Consider the following 17827-nt stretch of genomic DNA (forward strand, 5'->3'; position numbering starts at 1 on the left):
TTGTAATCCAAACCCCATGAAAATATAAAGTCAGGAATCCTAAAATTTTCACCATCAGTATTTAACTTTCTACTTTATAATTTCACTCCTTGTATATGCTCCAAATAATTTATTTAATTTAAAGATCAATTAGCAGTGATAAAAAACAGAGTTTAAAATTATTAAAGAATTTAAAACCAAAGCTTTCCGTTTACTTAAAATATGCACTTGCTGGCATCTCCTGGCGCACATTACAAGTCTGTGATCTGACGTTCAATTCAAGGCAAACAAGAATTAACTATGCTATTAAGTCAAACATAACCAAACTATGGGCAATAAAGAAGCAATAGAAACTCATAAAATTAATACTAAGGCCAAAGATTCTAGGATTCCATTAAAATCTTTAGAAGTTCAATGTGGCACATGGGTCGTGCGTGCATGTGCGAGAGTGTGCACATACCATCTATGAAGCCAGAAGAAGTCAGCTTTTTACGATGCGTACGAGCATAATCCTGTAGGTTAGGTGCACTTGAAGAACCCCCGAGCACTGAGGTGCTAAACAGGCCCGCACAGTGAGACCCTGATGGGAGTTAGAGAAAATACATACAACAACCAGGTGTTCGTCCATTCACATTGGGGATGCATGCAGCATGCAAGCACATGGCTCTTACCACACAAAAGGCAGCTTTTGGCAGTGCCTTGGACAGGTTCACAATATGCTTGTAATGTCAGAGTGGGACTTGTAGGCTGAAACTATCATAATTTATTGTGCTTCTACTCATGAAACAGCACACTCTGCTATATGTGCAAAGAGAGGACTGGCTTTAACAAAGTGAGTTCTTGTCCTGTTTTCACTTTTGGTAAAAAAAAGTTACCAGTTAGCATCAATGTAAACATAAACAAAACAACAAAACAAAATGAAAATGATGATGATAATGATTGATGATGATGATGATGTGAAAGTTGTGTCTTTGAATATCTGTATTCCTGAAACAAATATAAACTGGAAAAATACTACTCATTGCTTTCATCCAAATCAACCTTTGAGATAACAGGCTGCTATGAAGTACTCACACAGTTCCACAGTCCTAGCATGTGGAAATAATTCTAACCCAAACAAAATCTTAACCAAATTGGAAATATTCTATTCAGATTTCAGCTACCATTACTAAAAATGCTACAAACTGAAAAAACCTGAAAGTTTCATCAAGTTTAACTTGACTTTCTTTCCTGAGAAGACTTTTGCACAGCTCCATGCAAGTGACAGTACTTTGTTACAACTCATGCATTCCTGTCACTAGAATGGGAATTTAAACAAATCAGACAGCCACAGATAAAAATATAAAAATAACTTTCGTAATCATCAACCATTAATGAAACTTACATACAACAATGAACAAAATGGGAAAAAAGTTGCAAGTTTCTTCCTTTACATTTTGCTACTAGTTGAAAGGAGAAGTAATTTTTCACTCAGAAATTATCTTTTACAGTTTAGATAAGTAACAGCAGATTTTCTTTTGAAAACCAGCAATACTTCCTTTCATTAATTATAGCAGTCCAAAGAGGGGAAACATTACTAGCACATGTGACCAGTGAGCCAAAATAAATTGGTGCCTGCTCTGTGGCAAAAGCCTTTCACACCAAATATAATACCTTAATCTACACAGAAATACATCAACTTCCACAAGCCATATTGTGTCACATGAAAGAATATTCATTTAACTTTAGCAAGCACATAATAAAAACCAGGACTTCAGTAAACAAGAGCACCTGATTGTATGCACTTTGCTATGGGAAAAATATAACAGGAAGAAAAGTATCACAGAAAGATTAGACATACAAAAACACATATCTGTGCAAATAAAGGAAAAGCTACTTCTAAATTTATGCATCTAGGTGATGCAGTTATTTATACTTATTATTCCCCTTGAAAAGACACACAGGAAAAAAAAGCAATATTGATTTACAGCAGTGCATGATTTCATTTTTTTGCATGTGAGTCGTATGTATGCCTGTTTTAATAAAGAAATAGAAAAGCACCACTTGAATTAAGATAATTTTAAAGAAGCCTTTGAATTATAGCATGATTTGTACTAATGCTGAAAAGAAGAAATTAATTTTAGAAGAGGAATATGTGCAAAACCCCTGATGCTATCAAGAATGTTTGTTCTCCATGCCCCTCCCCTCAGAAAAACATCTTCACTTTCATCAATTACCAACAATAGGAAACAGAAATTTTAAAGTAAAGTGTTTTAACTGTTTCCAGAGCAGGCCATTTTAATCCAAAATATTCTTGCAAAATCCAAAAGCTCAATCAGAAATGGCATTATCTTAAAAACCTGCTTTATGTTAAAAACAATCCTGTATACCTGTTGTGAGCAGGACAAAATCAGTAGTATGAAGGGTCTCAAACAATTTGCTCTTTTCAGTTATTGTTGCTAAAAAAATTGTCCAGTCCATAGGCAGACACTCAGCATATGTTACTGATAACAAGTACTATTGGGTCCTGTTAACAAAAAAGCTATTCAAAGAATATACAACTATAGAGAACAGCAGGCAAATGAAAAGTGGATAACATCAAACAAAATTTCAACTATAGGCACATACCTAGACCACTCTGCTTTTGTTCCAGAATAGTTCTTGGTGTTCGTAAGTTACTATTGCATTCTGATAGGACCTGGATATAAGAAACAGAAAAATAAGGGAAAGTAGAACAGCAGCATGAAACATCCATTTTACTTTGATACAGCAGCCTGTTTCAGACAGACAGGTGTTAATAAGCTGTATGATAAGTGTTAGTAAAAATATGTAAAGGAAACATGAGAGATCATGCAATATCCCCTTCTGAAGGGAGTCCATTTCACATGAGTTCCTTGCAATGAAGTGGTGCAAAGCAAGCATTCAGAATGAGAAAGGACACAGACCAAGACTGATATGAGAACAAACATTTGAGACATTTTATTTCATTTTACCAAATGCACTTTCCTAAACTGCGCCTGTATTGAAAAAAGGAGGGGAGGGAAGGAAAGACAGACAAGCTATTGAGGACACCATATGATCACTGACCATGCACAGGCTCAATCAGTATAATCTTCAGATGCTCACAGCCTTTGCTGATATAAACTTTTCCAATGTATTTTAGAATTTTCTACAATAAATTATGACAATTTTCAAAGTAAAAGGATATGGTTACAGAACACCATCCATTGTCCTACATGTTAACAATATCTTGACATTCTGAATAGCTTTAGATCTTCACTGGTAATTCCAAAACATTTACTGTTTCTTTTTTCCCCTGCTTTTCCCTCACCCCCCCATTACAAGGAGCAGTCTTCAAAATATTGTACGAGTCAATGGATGATGTACTGTGTTGGGAGTTTCAGATACCTCCAGATATAGATGGCAAGAATTATTAGTGCTAGAGTTTTTTCCCTGCAATAGTTAATACCAGGCCACTGAAAATATTATATATGCAAAACAAGTTTTGAATAGCAACATGAAATACCAAATAAATTATTTTAAATATTATTGGTTGCAATTATTATTTTTTTAAAAATTTACCTACCACCAAATTAAGCAATGCTGGTTTTAAAGTCTTAAAGGACAACTAAACCAAAGCATAATTCTCTTTCATTAGGCAGTATACTAAGTCTTTTTTACTGTGGTAACATTTGCAAATCCTATAAAGAAATCAAATGTTTATGAAAGCGTGTAACACATTCAGTGGAAAAGTATGCACTTGGTCTTTTTCCCCCAAGCATTCTTGGCATGTAATTTTAAAAAGTGGAAGGTATTGCTTGAAACATAATCCGTAACAAGGGATTAGATGTCCTTAAAGACAGTTGTTGCTTGGAATGCATAAAATGTTTAATGAAGTAAAGTTTAAAAACCTGTTGCCATGAGCCAAAAATACTGGATGTGAAAGCCAGTGATTTAGGGGAGACAGGGGAAGAAGTGATTTGTTCCCCTGATCTGCGTCTTCGACGCCCAGTACCCACACCACTGGTGTAATGCAGCCAGGTACCAATACACTCTGGGCTAGACACACTCAGGGGGCTCTCTTCCTGGAAGTGAGAAAGGGGGCAAAAAACAGCAAAGCATGCAAAGTTAGATTCAACAGAGCCAAATGAACAGAAAAGAAAAAAACCCAGTCTGCTTGCAACCTTATACATACTACCTTTAAAACTATTAAACAGCAAAGAGAGAAAAGTAATAATACAATATTAGAAAGTTATCAGTTTCACTTCTATCTCTTCATAAACAACACTTCAATTAAATTTCTAATAGACTAATATTATATTAGATATGAGAGAAAACATTTGTTATCAATAATTGTTGCATCATTTTAAGAATTTTTCACATGCTGGAAAACGAACTTCTGTTACCCTTGACAGACTGTTTAATAGTTTTTCCCCTAAGTACATTAAACTTTCCTATTTATTACTTAACAGATTCCATTTCTAGTCTATAAGCTTATCTGAATGCTTATTTTTAAATTTTAAAATATCCTTTGAGACTTTACAACTGACTCACTGATAGTAGCACCAACTCGACTGGTAGTAGTTTTCCAAACTTAAAAATGTCTTAAAAGATATCTGATGCTAGACACCTTATCAGGACTTCAAGGGAGTGTCAGACTAAGCACCCCACAATATCTACATCATTACATATGACTAGCAGTAACATTCTTTGTAATACAGAGTTTGCTTCCCAATGTCAATGAGCTTTACATTCTTGTTTTATCACTATAACTCAGCTTTTTTTCTTTTCATGACTCAGTCACAGTTGCATTCTTTCTGTAAATATTGCTGACTATAACCCATATTAAAATTTACATATAATCTCACACCTGACAGCGTCCTTTCAAATAAACGGACATAGGTGAAAACAGAATTACCTTACAGAAAGAAAAAAAAGTGGGGGGGAGGGAGCAGGGGGAAAAAAAAAGTTCAAGGCAGTTGCAGTTTAAGTTGCAGTGACTTTTAAAAATTGCTCCAAAATACCGTTTAGTTTATATAATCCAAATACTAGTTTCGCAGATTTCAGTAGACCAGATGAAACTTTCTATTTTACTTATAAGAAAAGTATGTTTTACAGTGTAAGTTTTCTCTAAATTGTCTATTTCCTTCCAGCAAAAAAGCAAGCTCTGAATGCTGAAACACATCCCATTTTAACATATATTATCTGCACAGTCAAAATTTGGCAATTTGTGCTTCCGATATCTTGTGAAAGTTAACTTTGATATAATTTATGAAAGTGGTTGAAAGTCTGAAGTAATAGACTATTAAGCTGTGCATAAGTGAACTCATAGCTAGGAGGGGAGTTTGCATGATCATTGCAAAAACAACTTTTAAAAATCAAAAATACTGATGTTGTGAACATTTGTTTATGAAAAAACTTGGAAATAGAAAATGTAAGACATTAACATTTATCATGTCTGTTAATTTATGGAAGTCATATGAAGTTACACAGATATCCTTACAAAAGGGAATCATGCATCTTTTTCTCTCCATATTGCCAATAACCAAGTGATTTCCAATCTGTAATCATTTTACTGCATACAGACAACTCATCCCCAACACAAACATGAAGGAAAAAGCTTTTGGCGTGAATCTTCATTTCTGATGGTTTTAAGCAACTGAAAATGAGGCAATAAGAAGCTGTTAGTCTGCTTCTAGCATTAATATCACAGAAGTGTTTCTATGCACCATCTGAATTTCCACCATCCCAATGCTGTGATACAGCTGTGCATCCCCCCACCTCTGTGACATTAAGCCATATTTGTGAAGCACACCTAGATGTCATGGCTTTCAAGACAGCAAATTAGATTGTTCAAGATGTTACCTACAGAATTCATGAAACACACACTAGCCACTTAAAAAAAAAAAAAAAAGCTTTCACTTTATCTTTCTTACCTTCAAAAGCTTGATAAGTGGAGTCACTTTCACTCCGCGTGAAAGCAAATACAGCAGACGATGTCTCACATCCTGCACCTCCCCATCCACCCTAATCCCTCTGTTCCCTTTCAGCATAATCACCCTGAAAGTTTGCTCAGTTCCCAGTAGTAGCTGTCTTGTAAGGATGAATAGAAAAGCAATGTATGTTAGTTTGTATATGTAGGTTTAGACTGAAAGAGTCTTCATTTTCAAATATCAACTTTTCTTAAATGGCTTAAAAAAAGGAAGTAAGTCTTATCACAGAATAGTAATAATTTAAAAAAAAATCCCTTCAGAGAAATTACTGCCAGGGAGGATTTCCCACTGAGTAAGGGCAAACCTTCTGTGAGATGTATCATGCTGGTTCTGTATAATCAAAAGCAGAATTACATTTGGTTTTGTTTTCCTAAAAGCAAGCAAAAGTTAATGTCTCTGACAGAAATTATCTGGAACACAAACACTTACTTCAACAGAACCAATCTTCCTGGATCTCGGAAGGGGTGACTTTCTGTGTATGTGAATTGGGTCTGATACCATAGGCTTGAACATCACTACTGAGCGATCTGTTTCATCTCGTTTCGAAGCGTGAACCTCCTCATCGCTGTCATTTCTATGAGAGGTTTTCTTTGAGCCTTCATTCTACAGAAAATACATAATTAATTCTCAATTTGTCTACACACCTTCAAACAAGTAGACAGAAGTGGCTCTTAAATAAATATTCTGCATAAACAGAAAACATGCTGATTTTAAAAATACAAGAAGTAAATCACATTTTACTGAAAAACTTTTTAATAATCCACATAATAATCTGTTTTGTCTTCTTCTATTTAGAAGAACTCCAGCCAAGCTTTGCTCTTATTCCTTTCTCAAAAAGTAATCGTAACTCCACTTACCTGACCAAATACCTTGGAAAATATCAATCCTTCCTCAACAATATGTATCCATAAACATGCCAAACTACTTTCTTAAATAAGTCTTCCAGTTCCCAGAATAGTATTAATGTGACACTCTGATGTTGATATCACTTAGAGTATTTTGTATTTCTAGTAAAAGTTATAGCAAAGCTTTAGAACATCCAAATTATCTGTGTACTTCACCTCACTGCCCATTCAAAATGGAAAATATTGGGACTACTTATCTTTTACTGCATGTTCTTCTACCGCAAAAAACCCACACTTGAATTTTTTTACATAACAATTTTAAAGTGTTTATTTTAGGTATGTCCATATCCAATAAACCTAAGTTTTGCTTTATAGAAAGGCATAATTATTACCTCTCTGGAGGCAGGTCTGTATCCATATCCAGATGGTAGATTTTTATCTTCCTCACAGCCTTTAGCTCCTGGACTGAAATGCAGCTCTACATGAAAACGTTCTTCCGAAGAAAGTTCCTGAAGTAAAATAATAGATTTATACTTTAATACATAGCTCAGCACTACTAATTTCCTGAAGATAGTTATCCATTTTTAAATACCTTGTTTGGATCCTCATAGAGCATGATTACAATCTGTGTCATGTAATTTAGTTCATTGACCACATTTAAGTAATCCATAGCTCGTTTCCATTGTTCATCTTTTGATTCCTTATGGAGGAAAAAAAACACGTAAAACTCAGCTATTTTCTTTAAAAAGACTGATGATTTCACTTTTCCCCCAAATCTAATCATAATGAAAGAAAATGCAGAGGTACAAAAAGATTATGAACGTCCATGAGTGACTTAAAATTGCTTATCAAATGACTGAAAAGTGAAGAGCAAACTTTTCATGTGTTATTTCAGTGTGTCTTTCATGATATTTTACCAATGATCATATGTAGAGACAGGCACTGTTTTCAATTCTCCTGATGCGAACTGCTAATATTGCAATAAATTCATGTCAGCTAGTATATTGTGAAAAATGGTTTTAGATATCACACTAACAAAGATATCAGCCAAACAGAGTAAATGAAGCTTTCTAGTAGATGGAGGAGGTACAACCATCACATCCCAAACTACTTAAATGAAGTCACCTTTTTCATGCTGTAGGAAAGAAACCATTTAGTAATCTACCTTAAAGAAAAATTAAAAGTTTATCAGACTAAAACTTAGAGTGTACCTGTTGTAGCATTTCACAGAGGTGTATAAATGCTTTTGCCATCACTGAGTTTAGTCATCCATTACCAGAAGCAAGTATGTCAATATGACAATTTGAAAAGTAGTGTATAAGTCAAATGGTATCTTACAAGCTGATAGGTTTGTGGTGCTGCATGTATGCAAGCATGCTGCATGCTCCAAGAGCTCAGTTTAAGTAATTTCTGAATCTGGAGACCTTGTCTTTTTCAGTGTCAAAGACTATCAGATGGAAAACAATGCACCTCTGTAGTATTCTCTAACAGTATAGGAAAGTAAGAAAATTCACTGGATAGGAGGAAATTTGTATTCTATGAGCAGTCTTGAAATTAGGTATGGACATCTTGACAATATATCAATGGCCAAAAATAGTATGCCGGTGCAAAAGTAAATTCAAGAGAACCCTGAATCGTAACTTGAAAATAAAAGTTGGAAGAATTATTGGTGACAACAGAAGACGAAAAAAAAATATCTAGCCTTTCCACATCTATTTTGATTCTAATACATACTGCCAATGGAACACAGCATTACTTTGTTGGTCATTAGCATGCTAATTAATATGCAATTTGCAATATGTTTCTGCATAAGTAATAGAAAATAAAGTGTTTGAAAAAAATGTGATAAATTTCAAAGATGTTTAACATTTCAATGGATACAGTCAGAGGAAGATTCAGGTTCCTCTCAAAATATCAGGGTTTCAACAGAGAAACTTACGTCACATAAGGCACCATAACGAAGGGTGGATAACAGAGAGTGGACATGACTCTCACTGGTGAAATACAGACGGGTACGAACATGGCGTTCTGGGGACATAACACCTCTGGAATAGCTAAAAAAAAAAGAAAAATGTTATTAGACCATGATAAGATGTGCCCTTATTTTTAAAATACTGTTAATAAATAAATAAGTTATACTTTCTAATATCTGTGAGCTAAAAAGATATCTCAAATTTGAAACCTACAGAATAGTTGTAATTATTATGGTAATTAATGTGACCATGTAAAAAAGTAACTGGCTTACAGAGGGTGAAGCTTATTTACAGTGTCATCATCTTGAGTTCTCTGAAGATCAGAACGAATTTTTCTGACTAGGGGAGTGCAGTAACCTTTGGCAATCTCCAATTTCTCAGCTTTAGAAATACCATATTCCTGTGTAAAAACAAATTGACTTTTAAAATTCAGTTAAAGTTTAATATGCCGTCTAACTCAAAGTTTCTATATTAAAGCAAATTAGTAATCTATTAGTTTGTTCTGGCTACAAACAATTTTTTAAAACATTTTTACTACACATATGATTAATCATGTAGGTTCAACTTACAAGTTTTGCCTTTTGCTGTTTGACTTGATACAGACAAAAAGTTTTTCCTTCACTAGTTAAACCAAAGAAGTGGATTTACCTTCTGGTATGATAAAGCTCGTTTTCTTAACCATAATATCTATGGAGTCATTCTACCTTCTTGTTACCATCTCCATCTCCTATCCTGCCCCCAAAACATTGAGGGTTTTTTGTTTCTTTTCCTTTATTTTAACAGTCACTATTATTTGGTAAGTCTGTCTTAGTCTGGAGTAAGCTCCCCCAGAGAAGAGCTTCCATTTATGCCAAATAATAACACACACGGTATTTATGTACAACTGGGAAATTACTGGTGATATTAAGTGTTGTAGTATCATCAATATTTAAGATTATGTTCTTCCAGGAGCTTCATACTCTGTGGTGCACATGGTATGAAAGTTAGAATGAATCTTCTTGTTACCCAAGAGAGCAACACAAGCACTCTTCCTTTGCATTATGTAGGCTATCAAGTTTTCTTTGCTCTTCTTCCTTCAGTATGTGTCATCATTTTCACCGCTTCTCTAACTTTCTGTTCAAAATTTCAGCTTAACAGACCCACACATGACAATGCATTCTAAGCATCACTACTATTTTTGTCTTCTATGTCAAGGAGTTTGAGAGATGGGGAGAGGAAGAATTTCCTTCACATACTGCATACAATATGGATAAACACCTCTGTTACAACACTGCTCTGTCATTGCAGGGATGCTTGGGGAAAGCTTTAGTCTGTTCTGTCCTGTAACCACAAATCAATTTCATGACCTGCCATTTCCAAGATTTTAGAGCTAAATTTAGTTTAACAGCCTACAGAGCAGGTAAGTTTAACTTGTCTACTTCTGGCCTTAAATTCTATGAAATATAATGTCTACATTCACATAATGAAGTCTTACCATTTTGAAGACGCAGAAAGATCTTTTTAAATTAAAAATTTTTAAAATTAGTTAAATTGCATAGATTAGGATTAACATTGTCATTTGGACAGAGACCAGAAATGAAACTTCTATAAGCCAGAGAAATGAAATTAAAAGCAATTTCAGAAAACAGAGTTATTCACAAAGGCAACTGCTAAATCTACAATGAATGGTGAAGATGAACCATTTTATTTTAATACACTGCTGTAAAGGAAGAAGACATGTTCATGCTGTAAATTAGAAAAAAAAAAATTACCCTAAACACAGCTTAATTAATTATGAATCAAATTTTTCTGAAAAAATCCCAGTCAGCTTGCTACTGAAAGATAAAATATAATGTTAAAACCTTCTATTATTGCAAAAATGTGAGAACTTCAAAAGAAAATACAAAACAGACATTTTCACAAAAATTTAAAAAAAAACATTTATTCTCAACTTTCTTCTATTTAACAACTGAAAATGCTTACCTGAGGAATCACAATGTCAGCTAAAGCCTTTGAAAGCCTATATAATTCCATTGTGTTTTCTAATTTTAACGATCCATTGTGTTGTACATCATATTTTATACAGTCATAAATATCAGGAATTTTGCTAATATCATATCTTCCATTTTTTGTTTTGAAGTCTTTTTCCAACTTGGCCCACCTGCGCAACATCAGTTCTAGAGTTTCACTGTGGTACAGCTGAATATCTGCATAGACATGTATCTCTTGTAAATAATTAAGGCAATTCAAGTAACAAAAGGACATTTTAATTACATGGTAGTAACAACTGAATTATAGAGGGACCAAAATAAGTTGCTATTCAGAAAAAGGGATAGCAGAGCATAAAATTAATTTTAATGCTGAAAGCATCACTATTACAAAGCTCCACTATGATAGTAAAACACATTGCTGCAGAAATGCACTACTGGCCCTAAAATGTAAGATGTACCTATATAAATTAGTGTTAGTACCATCAATTTTTCCTATTACTTTTGTGGAATGTTGATTTTCAAATAACTATGACTAGAATTTCTGCAAACATTGGCATTTCTGAAGACCAAAGAGACCTCACCTGCAATACAACCACATTTTCCTCATGCCTTTTGCTTAAAAGCTATGCATATGAAATCAGACTGTGAAAATACTTAATCCATTATTGGTTGCCAAATGTTCTGCTAAAAGTGAGTTTAGTGAAGAATAGTTATGCTATATTTCTCTTTCATGTATGTTAACGAGAGAAACTACATACAAGTACAAAAACATTTCAGTACCTGCGGACTTTGGGTCTTCCATTCTCTGCCTGATCTGAGAAGTCAAACTCTGTATCAAGTAATAGACCTTGTCACATGTCTTTACAGGATTTTTAATAACCTGCATTGATTTTATCAGTGAGATGCTTCCAGATGGAGTGAGCTGCAATTTGAGATAAACACAAAATTAACTGAACAGACTAGATTTGAAAGACCTGGTGAGATAAGATGGAACATGTCAAAGATACAAAATACAGGAGAAAAAGAACTCAAGCAGGTTGCTAAGAATATTTTTCATAATTTATCAACTACTACCTTTGAGGCATTAAGAAAATACATCAAAACGCAGTACTATTTACTAGAGATTCAAAGGCAATCAGAATTCATAGAGCAGCTAATTCCATACAGTAAATGTGAATAACTACAAGAATTCATAAAACCATTTCTTTTATTCCAAGAAAGGAAAATTGGGAAGATGTTTAGAACTTTGTATATACTTAGCAAGCTTCCATATTTTCCTTTCAAATAACTTCTGTATTTAAAAGCTCACAAAAATAAATTCTGTTAGAAATGTTGTCATTAAGCTACACACCTCACAAAATATTATTTGCACTATAGGCACCAGATTTGCAATAATAACTGGTACCTTAAAAAAATTTGCCCGTTCCTGTTATAGGTTTTTGTTTCTACAGGACTGCAGGACACAAAAACAAAAAGAAAGCCTTTACATGCCCATATAGCAACAACATATGAGATTTCTTCAGAACTGAATCAGTTATAGAAATGGTAAAAGCTACAAACTATCACCATCAAGGTGTGTGTCATTAAAACAATACATGAGGCTTTGTCTCATTTTTTTCAGAAAAGTCTGCAGAATTCAAACTGACCTATGATATGAAACAGTAATTTATACACAAAATACACACTTATTTGCACTCTCCTCAGTCTCCTGAAATGGACAGAGTAATTTGGATGTGGAAAACTTCTGCTCTCTACCTAACACTAAGCATTTCCTATCTTCCTATTATGATTTAAATCAATAAATTGATTATTTATACATAATAGGGAGGGAGGCACGGGAATAAACCCCACACAATTTTCCTAAATCACAAGTAAATTGAAAAAACTACGCAAATAAATGGACCCCCCTCCAAGTTGTTATTGCTTTTTGATCCCAAAGGTTAGTAACTTTCAATGACTGAAGAGCACTCTATTAGTTTTAGCCAATTTCAAACCTTATTGTATCTTTATTACTGACACCAATAAATCCTTACATTTTCCAATTAGTGTTGAATCCCCTGCTAGGAGTTCTTTGCATGATACCTTATATATTTAAATGAATCTACACACAGTATATTACTCCTAATTAATTTGCTCTCAATAAGTTTTAAAAATAGCAGATTAAGCTTAAACCTCATTTGAGGACTTGCATTTAGGTGTTATACGAGACAGGGTATCAGCAATTGAAAGAGAAAGAAATTTTTTAACTACAAGAAACAACACATTTAAAACCAGGAACAATGACATCGTCTGTACTAAGTCAACATAAACTATATTACTATGTGGTAGTTTAGAATGTTAATGAGGTATTTCATTTCACTGAAAATATTCTACTGGTTTTCAGTAACTTAGTATTTTAAGTCAAAAACAAGACCTTTGATCAGATTAAAAACTGAAACAGCAGCAGTAGGTAGGAAAGCATTTTGTTTGCTACACACTGTCAAAGTAAAGACTAGAAAAAATGCAAACAATATAATGTCATTTCTTGAATAATTAAAATATTTTAATGAACAGTTTAAAAGATTTACAAATGAGATCCCTGTCCACTCCTACTTCAAAGTTTGTAGCTATTCTGATTACCAAAATTGCAGGATGAAATATCTACAGCCACAATTGGTACAACCACCTTTTCACTTCAAACTATTTGCAACCACACAAATAATTTTGCAGAACAGATACATAAAATCACTGCTCAGTACTTTTGCACAGGAATTTCCAGAGTTATTTATTTTATTTAATGAGAAATAAATCATATCAAACCTTATCATAGTCATCAGCAGTAAATTCTCTGTCTCTCTGGAGAATTTCATGGAGCCTTGCTTTAACACGATGTTGACAGCTGCTTAAAGAATCACTGTCACTGTCCAACAGACCATTCATATTAGCACTTTTTACCATCTGGACAAGAATAGGAGTCAGCTCTCCCTCTAAGGCCAGTAGTCCCTGAAACAAACAATATAATTATTCAGGCAAATAGATGAAGATGAAAAAATTAGTATCTTAAAAAAAAATGCCTTTAACACTAATTTAAATTCAAGATGGTATCACTTGGCTATAGGTTAGATAAACAGTGGCTTAATGCATATTCTCACAGAGAAATGGGTCCCTATACACTGCTAATCTGCAGGATTGATACAGGATGGTTCAACAGTGATGGTGACAGGACACAGATAATGCTTCCCAACACCAGCTGTTCAGGTCTTGGATTGTAGGGAGTGCAGGTGCCCTCTTCCTGAGGCTGGAAGCAACAGCTGCCTGACTTGTGGGTGACATGCTTTGCTCAAGGGCTTGTGTTACCAGAGAGGAGCTACAGAAAGGGCTTGCAAACCAAATAGCATCTGGCAGGTTAAACAGCAGATAGGAAGGGTCTTACAGAGACTCTACAGAGGCAAAAATCCAAGCCATGTGAGTCACAGAACAATCAAATGCTTTGACAAGAGGTGAATGGAGAATTCCAAAATGAAGGAGGCTGGAAACTTTTGTGACTTTTCTGGCAATGAAAGGCCTCTGGAATAAAGAAGGAAATTGTGTGGTGTCTCTTCAAGCCTGCTGACCAAGGGAAAGCAGGTCAGATTACTGAAATATTTCTGTACAAATATATGCAGCATAGAAATAAATAGGAGGAACAGGAAGTCTGAAGACTTGTAGAGCTTTAAGTTAATACACATCACAGAGATATTGTAGAGTAGTTCACATGAATGGACTTTTGCTGTAACTACCTACAGGACCTTTTGGAGGCACAGTATCGTGGTTGGCCTCCAGTTTAAAAGCGGAAGTGGATGAAACCTCAACACAAGTGGAGAAAGCCAGCTAATTGCAGGCCTTGTTTCCATGAGTACTCTTGGCCCCGGATACCTCTATGGCAATATTGCAAGAGACAAGGAAGCAAGATTTCTGGAAAACACCTAGGACAATTCTTTCACAGAAGTTACTAATGAACTATTGAGTGCAGGCATTGCCCTGGCCCTGTTATTCACAAGGGCCAGGAAAGTAAAGGTAGATAGCAGTCTTGGTAATTGAAATCTGATGTTATAACAGATGTATGGAGAAGTGAAGAAGACAAATACTTGCATTAGAGCCCAGGATTTCAAGTGAGCAGACTTTAGCTTGTTCACAGAATCTTATGAAGAAGAGGACAAAAGTGATTCAGACAGGGCTGTTTAATTAAAAACTGTCTTCATCTGCTCCAAGCACTTCAAATGTTTGGCACATTATTTGGATACTTTTTCACAATGAACTACTCTTTGAAAATACTTTTTTCTAATAAACTGTAAATCTCTCCCAGACTTCAAAAGAAAATACAAACCTGAGAATATCAGAATTTTAGAAATGAAAATACCATTTCACATCGTACCTTTGCAAAAGCTGCTGCAGTCATCTGAACTCGTCCCTCATCAGAAGCATAGATTTTGAGATCATGTCGATAAGTGCTATGTAATCTAAGTAATCCACATCCAGGAAATCCAGCATAATCTCCTACCAAATAAACATTTTGCTCAAGCTCTCATCTTGCACTTGATTATCTTCAGAAGTGATTTATGATACTCAATTTATTTGTTTTTTAAATTATTATGATAATTTTCTTTTTACCTTGTCCACCTGGATACATACACCTGAAAGCTCTTCCAAGTTCCTCTGCTTGAACCCTGCCTGCAGGAGTCAACTCTCCTCCCCATTTTAGAACCAGAAGCAGTGATGGCTCATTTCTTCTATTATCTAATTTTACACAGGGAGAAAAGCTTAGTAGTTAAGTATATAGTTGTTTTTTTTTCCAAATGAACAAAAGGTATTTGGTCTATGAGAAGCTTCATCAAAGAATCTCCCCAACATTATGAATCTTTAATAATATTCTAACATTAAGGACATATTGACCTGGTGAACTAAATAGGCACTTTAAACAGAGAAAACTGAAGTAATAAAACTATAAAAAGAATACACATGAAAAATATTTAGCACAAATCTGAAGCAAAAAGTAAATCAAAACAGAAAAATTAAAACAAATTGGATGCTAAACACCCTACAGTTTGTAACTGTTTTAAAGACATTAATTATTGAGTGAGATTTTCATGCACTGGCTCAAAACAGCACTTTGGTGCATCACTGAAGTTTCTTTTCATGTTACTGTTCTGTTGCACAAGAGCAGGGTTAGAAGACAAATTTACTACAGAGTTTTAGGTGTACAATTCAAATTAAAATACTGTGAATATCTGTTAACTATACATGCTTTCAAAACAGAATATTCCCCTCTTTTTAACATCAAGACATGTTATACTAGTAGTCCATGACTATTTATATACACATAATACTAAGTGATTAGGTACAAAAGTAGTACAATACCTTCCTCTTCACTGGAAGTCTTAGGGCAGCCATGAGGAAGATATGTTAACTGAACTTTGCGGTTTATGCCTGAAAAATGCCCATACCTTAAGCAGGAACAGGGAAAAATGAGAGGGGAAGAGGGAGAGAAACATTTTAAATATTTTCCTCCAAAAGTGCTAAAATCCTGTAACAGGATATAATAAATCTCTCTTGGTCAATGATTTCTGCTTTTTACCAATGTTTATTGAAGCAGTCCTTAGAATAAACATTAACTCAACAAGTACAGAATTAGCAATAATAACTATGCTATAATGAAACATCTTAAAATACTATCTAATTCTACAATTATAAAACTGAACATAAAACTGGACCCCCCCTCCCCCCGCCCCAACAACAAGCAGTACTGGACATGGCACAAGTAATTTATCTATTGAGATCCAAAACTACAGTGGCTATCAGTATCCAGAAACTGGTCTCACAGTGTAGATGGCTACTGGTTTTATAGCCCATTAAGTTCTCAAGCAAAACTCAGTATTTAAAACAATTATTATAAATATCAATAATAATTCTCTGTTCCTTGATATTTTTTAAATTAAAAATTCCTATTACCTATTACCATACCTATTACCATTTCACATACCATCATTCTAAGAGCCCAGATCTTTAATAAACCTTGAAGCTTTTTTTTTCTGTTGTTTTCCTTGTTTTGTTGGGTTTTTAAAGGTGTTTTTTTTGTTACCAAACATTTCAGACTTAGTATACAGACTTACTTATCTTCAATCCTCAAAGTTTATTGTAAGTAGACAAGCATGGTGATAGCTCTTACTGATAGCTTTATCAGAAGTCGTTATGTCACACTGCAAGAAGCAGACCATGCTTACAAGTATTTTCATTTTAAAAACATTCAAGAAGGTGAAATTCAACATAAACAAAAGTAACCTTTTCTTTTTGAATGTATACTGAGACACTAGATACAGCAATGAGCTAAATTAAAAAGACAAGAAGAAAAAAGCCAGATCAATGGCCCATTTCATACATTACATCCCTTCTCTTCAAAAACATTGTGCTTGAATTATTATATTTGATAACATTGCAATCCATATAATAACTGGTGGAACAAGTCAAAACAGCAGATATAACTTTATTGCTATGAAGCCTGAAAATTAGACACTTACATTTCCAACACAGTCTTTAGCTGTTCAAGTTTTGCTTTACTTTCTTCAATTTCAGAATCATTGTTTTGCCCAAGTTCTACAAGGAGCTGCCTTGCTATATCAAGTACTTCCTAAAGGAAGGAATCGTAGGATTTAATTAAATAAATAGATTTCTATTTACAAAATATTACAATAAAAAAATAAAGACAAACTTGCCTGCAACTGTTTTGGTTTTTTCAGTTTCAGTTTTCCAGATTTATATCCATCACATTTTTCAAAGAGATCAAAAAATCTTTAAGATAAAGAAAAATAATTTAGAAATTCCATTAATAAATTAAATTACTACTACTCAAACAGGAGGCTCTTAAAGTGATCTAAAATTAGTACCTCTACCATATTTGAAAGTCAGGTTAAAACCTGCAATATGGAAGTCAAACCAAGCTTTATTCAAATCCCATCTCCTCAGAAGTTTTTAATGCATTAGAGATAAGAGCACTAAAAATGACTTAATCAGTCTCTTATTGACTTTCTATGTATTAAAAACAAGAGGATAGTCTATATATTTGAATTATATAC

General features: G+C 34.1%; 1 protein-coding gene across 25 annotated transcripts in view; it reads right to left on the reverse strand.

Annotated features, from left to right (window-relative positions):
- Positions 1–17827, reverse strand: part of PPIP5K2 (diphosphoinositol pentakisphosphate kinase 2) — a 47467-nt gene that overhangs the window by 8349 nt on the left and 21291 nt on the right. For 8 of the 25 annotated variants that reach the window (XM_085566858.1, XM_085566861.1, XM_085566855.1 and 5 more), the window contains 16 exons: positions 17468–17543; positions 17273–17382; positions 16116–16201; positions 15369–15494; positions 15133–15254; positions 13539–13721; positions 11520–11661; positions 10732–10955; positions 9042–9169; positions 8736–8850; positions 7389–7496; positions 7189–7305; positions 6381–6554; positions 3870–4043; positions 2587–2656; positions 440–559 (listed from right to left, as the gene is read on the reverse strand). In XM_085566858.1, the coding sequence (XP_085422984.1) occupies positions 440–559; positions 2587–2656; positions 3870–4043; positions 6381–6554; positions 7189–7305; positions 7389–7496; positions 8736–8850; positions 9042–9169; positions 10732–10955; positions 11520–11661; positions 13539–13721; positions 15133–15254; positions 15369–15494; positions 16116–16201; positions 17273–17382; positions 17468–17543 (2075 nt within the window). Of the gene's footprint in view, positions 1–439; positions 560–641; positions 834–2586; positions 2657–3869; positions 4044–6380; positions 6555–7188; positions 7306–7388; positions 7497–8735; positions 8851–9041; positions 9170–10731; positions 10956–11519; positions 11662–13538; positions 13722–15132; positions 15255–15368; positions 15495–16115; positions 16202–17272; positions 17383–17463; positions 17544–17827 lie in introns of those variants that run through there. The other 17 variants (XM_085566872.1, XM_085566865.1, XM_085566869.1 and 14 more) reach the window with 7 other exon arrangements.

Source organism: Lonchura striata, chromosome Z (assembly GCF_050655825.1).
Source record: "Lonchura striata isolate lonStrDom1 chromosome Z, ASM5065582v1, whole genome shotgun sequence".
Lineage (NCBI taxonomy): Eukaryota > Metazoa > Chordata > Aves > Passeriformes > Estrildidae > Lonchura > Lonchura striata.